A 3645-nucleotide genomic window follows, 5' to 3' on the forward strand; every position below is an offset into this window, starting at 1 on the left:
AAAGAAACAAACAGTCAACTTTGTCACATTTTGTCAAGAAACCCCAGCCAACCCCCCAACCCACTGACGTAACCCCGATAATCACCCCACAAACCCCCTCTTTCAAAAACCCTGACGCTGCTTTGTTCTGGAAGCGCACATTAGGTGGCGTCCCCCCCACCCCTCGATGTACGGGGCATGACGAACCATCCGTTGTGAGGATCGTACGGAAACAAGGACCAAACATGGGTCGTAGATTCTTCTGTTGTGCTCGCCCTGATGGGGTGGCATCGAACCCTGAAGCGCGCTGCAAATATTTTGAATGGGACAAAAAGAAATGAAATAATTTATTGCTGAAAAATACTCCAAAGTTTTTGATTTCTTTGTTTTTGAAATATTTTGTAACAAAGTTTATTTCAATATTTATTTCCTTTGATAACTTTTGCAGAGTTTGGAATGGAGAGAAAGTATTTTTCAGCGTCTGATTACGTTGTGTTTTGCGTGTGTTTGTTCTTTTCGATATTAATCGGGGTTTACTATGCCGTCACTGGGGGGAGGCAGAGGACGACGAATGAATTTCTAATGGCTGACCGGTGATTGTGATGTCATAGAATGGATTGTGATGTCATAACACATAAAGTGCAATAATAACAATCACTTACAAACGAGTTACATTTAATATTTTATTCTTCCAGGAAAATGGGGTTCGGACCGGTCTCCCTTTCGTTATTCGTGACAATAATGTCAGCGATAACAGTCCTTGGGGTTCCCGCTGAAGTGTTTCAACACGGCACAAGTTATTGGGGGTTTGGATTTTCATACTTTGTATTTACCCCTGTGGTTGCTCATTGTTTTATTCCCGTGTTCTATGACATGAAGATAACATCAGTGTACGAGGTGAGGTGGTAGGGGGTGTTCGTTCGTTCGACAGATTGTAAATGATTCTCGTTGGCGTTTATGTTTTGTTTGTATATCAATGGGCGTACATTAGATATCATCCATCTTCCTCTGCAGTATTTAGAGAAAAGATATTCTCGATGCGTTCGTTTGTGCGGTTTGATCTGCTATATTATGATGATGGTTGTCTACATGGGTGTGGTTCTGTACGCGCCCTCTCTCGCCATAAATGCAGGTAAGGGCGTGTTTGTTGCACGATGAGCCTCGAACCTGTACCCTCCTGATCTAGATGTTGTCACTCGAATCGCTGGATTGGAGGGTTCAGGTTCAAGGCCCGTTGTTAATACAAGTTACTAATATATAATCTTCCACCCAATAGTGACGGGGATAAACGAGTGGATATCCATCGTTGGTTTATGCGCGGTGTGCGTCGCGTACACGACATGCGGGGGGTTGAAGGCCGTGATTTGGACCGATGTTTTTCAGGTTGGTTCATAATATTGTGACTTAAAATCTCAACAATTTAAAACATAAACTTCATAAAAATATAAAACAAAACACAATATAAAGATCATATATAAATCATTATACTATGACATCACAATAACCATTATGACATCATAGGCGCTGGTGATTATTGTGTCACAAATAGTGATTGTTATCGTCGGCGCGAATAAAGTTGGGGGTTTCGGAAAAGTTTTGGAAATTTCCATTGAAAGTGGAAAGCTGGCTCCAATTAAGTGGGTTCATACATAGATATCATATTAATATACATAGATATCATATTAATATACATAGATATCATATTCATATACATAGATATCATATTAATATACATAGATATCATATTAATATACATAGATATCATATTAATATACATAGATATCATATTCATATACATAGATATCATATTAATATACATAGATATCATATTAATATACATAGATATCATATTAGGGTAATATATTTTATTCGGTTACCTCTGCGACCAGACATCATTTGAAATATTTTTGTGGCTTAAATGAACATTTTGTTTATTCCAATGTTTTCTCTGCCATTCCATAACACGTATTAATAAAATAATACACATTACTAGACATAGATATCATATGTCTTTCTCTTTCCAGTTTTGACCCGTCACCACTAGAGGCACACACGTTCTGGTCGTTATGCTTGGGTGGTTCGTTCTTATGCATGTCCGTATATGGGGTTAACCAATCCGCGGTTCAACGATTCCTTTGTTGCAGAACAAAGCTACAAGCGCAAATGTGATTGTTCTAGAATAATTACCATTATGATGTCATCATAGATTATTGTTTTATAACCAAAACATGGCTAATTACTAAACTATTTCTTAAAACACTGACCAGAAAATTTCAGTAAGATTTTCAATAAATATATTTTCTTCTTTTCAGATTATTTCCTGTACCTTTTACGTATTACTTTAAAAGACATCTTATGCACAGCTCGATCTATGCAAACCTCCCCTTGCTCCACCTAGTGATGGCCGTTGGTTGTTTCATCGGGCTCGTCGTTTACGCTGAATATCGATGTAATAATCCCCTCTATGATGTCATAAAGCCCGATCAATTGTTGCTTTATTACGTCATGAATATACTTGGGGAATACCCAGGGGTTCCGGGGTTGTTCGTCGCTTGTTTGTTTTCAGCTTCGCTAAGGTTGGACATAGATATAATAAAAATAATATTTATTTCATTAAATTATACGGAGAACATGTAGAATAAATTCGAAGTAAGTTAGTCGACTAAAACTGAGCGTGATGTTTTAAATTAACACTTTTTGATATGATGTCATAATAAACCCCCATTATTACAGCACAATATCATCGAGCTTCAACTCCCTAGCAACGGTAACCATGGAAGATCTCGTTAAACCAAACGTTAATTTAACCGAAAGGTGGGGAACCCCCTCGTTAGATACAGTGACCTTTACATGACCTTTGCAGGCAATTAACGATAATATCAAAATCCTTGATCGTGGGGTATGGTATATTATTTCTATGTTCCTCGTTCGTTGCGTCACTGCTACCAAGCTTGTTGAAAGCTGCGTTGAGCATATTGGGGATAATGGGGGGTAAGATGTGGTTTTGTGAACATTATGATATTGTTTTAAAGACTGTTGTTTGTAATATTTGTTTTGCAAATAATTCCGTTCTCTTTGTTGTTTTACTAAACCTGATCTTGGTATTTGAGGAGATTAATTAAATAATGTCATAATCACTATTATGACATCATAATCACTTATATGACATCATAATCACTTTTATGACATCATAATCGCTTATATGACATCACACAGGGCCAATGCTAAGTTTGTTTTTCCTCGGAATATTTTGTCGTCACATCAACCACAAGGGGGCGATGGCAGGTTTTGTGATTTCTATGTTGGCGGTATCGTGGGTGGGGTTCGGGGGGATTGCGTTCCGTTTGAATAACTTTACCCCAGGGAAGCCCCCACTTTATATGGAAGCGGTAAGATGGCTTTGTGGGGTAAGGATTGTGTTCTGTATGGGTGAGGACCTGGGATTTAGGCCAGGGTTGGCTCGTTGCCCAACACCCATGTAGTCCGAACATGGAGTGCTCGCGGTGTGAATCATTTATTTATGTTCCGACTTTTCGACCAAGTCCCTATTTTTGACCTACAGGACACAGAGTACCGGCAAATTATATCGAACCCTCCGTCTAATTGCTTACTAACCATGAACCCTTACATTCCAGAGTTGCTTTAACACCACCACCCCCATCCCCC

At 38.7% G+C, this 3645-nt stretch overlaps 1 protein-coding gene across 1 annotated transcript; it reads left to right on the plus strand.

The window, feature by feature from the left end:
• Positions 1–373: 373 nt before the first annotated feature.
• LOC100179755 (sodium-dependent multivitamin transporter-like) lies at positions 374–3641 on the plus strand (the record flags this gene model as incomplete). Its single annotated transcript, XM_002119325.3, has 11 exons — positions 374–572; positions 675–876; positions 994–1111; positions 1256–1362; positions 1501–1616; positions 2004–2144; positions 2343–2555; positions 2713–2793; positions 2843–2970; positions 3196–3368; positions 3615–3641. Coding segments are annotated over exons 1-11 (1443 nt in total), but the record flags the coding sequence as incomplete, so codon positions are not given.
• Positions 3642–3645: the final 4 nt, after the last annotated feature.

The sequence above is a fragment of the Ciona intestinalis genome, unplaced genomic scaffold (assembly GCF_000224145.3).
Source record: "Ciona intestinalis unplaced genomic scaffold, KH HT000906.1, whole genome shotgun sequence".
Classification (NCBI taxonomy): Eukaryota; Metazoa; Chordata; class Ascidiacea; order Phlebobranchia; family Cionidae; genus Ciona; species Ciona intestinalis.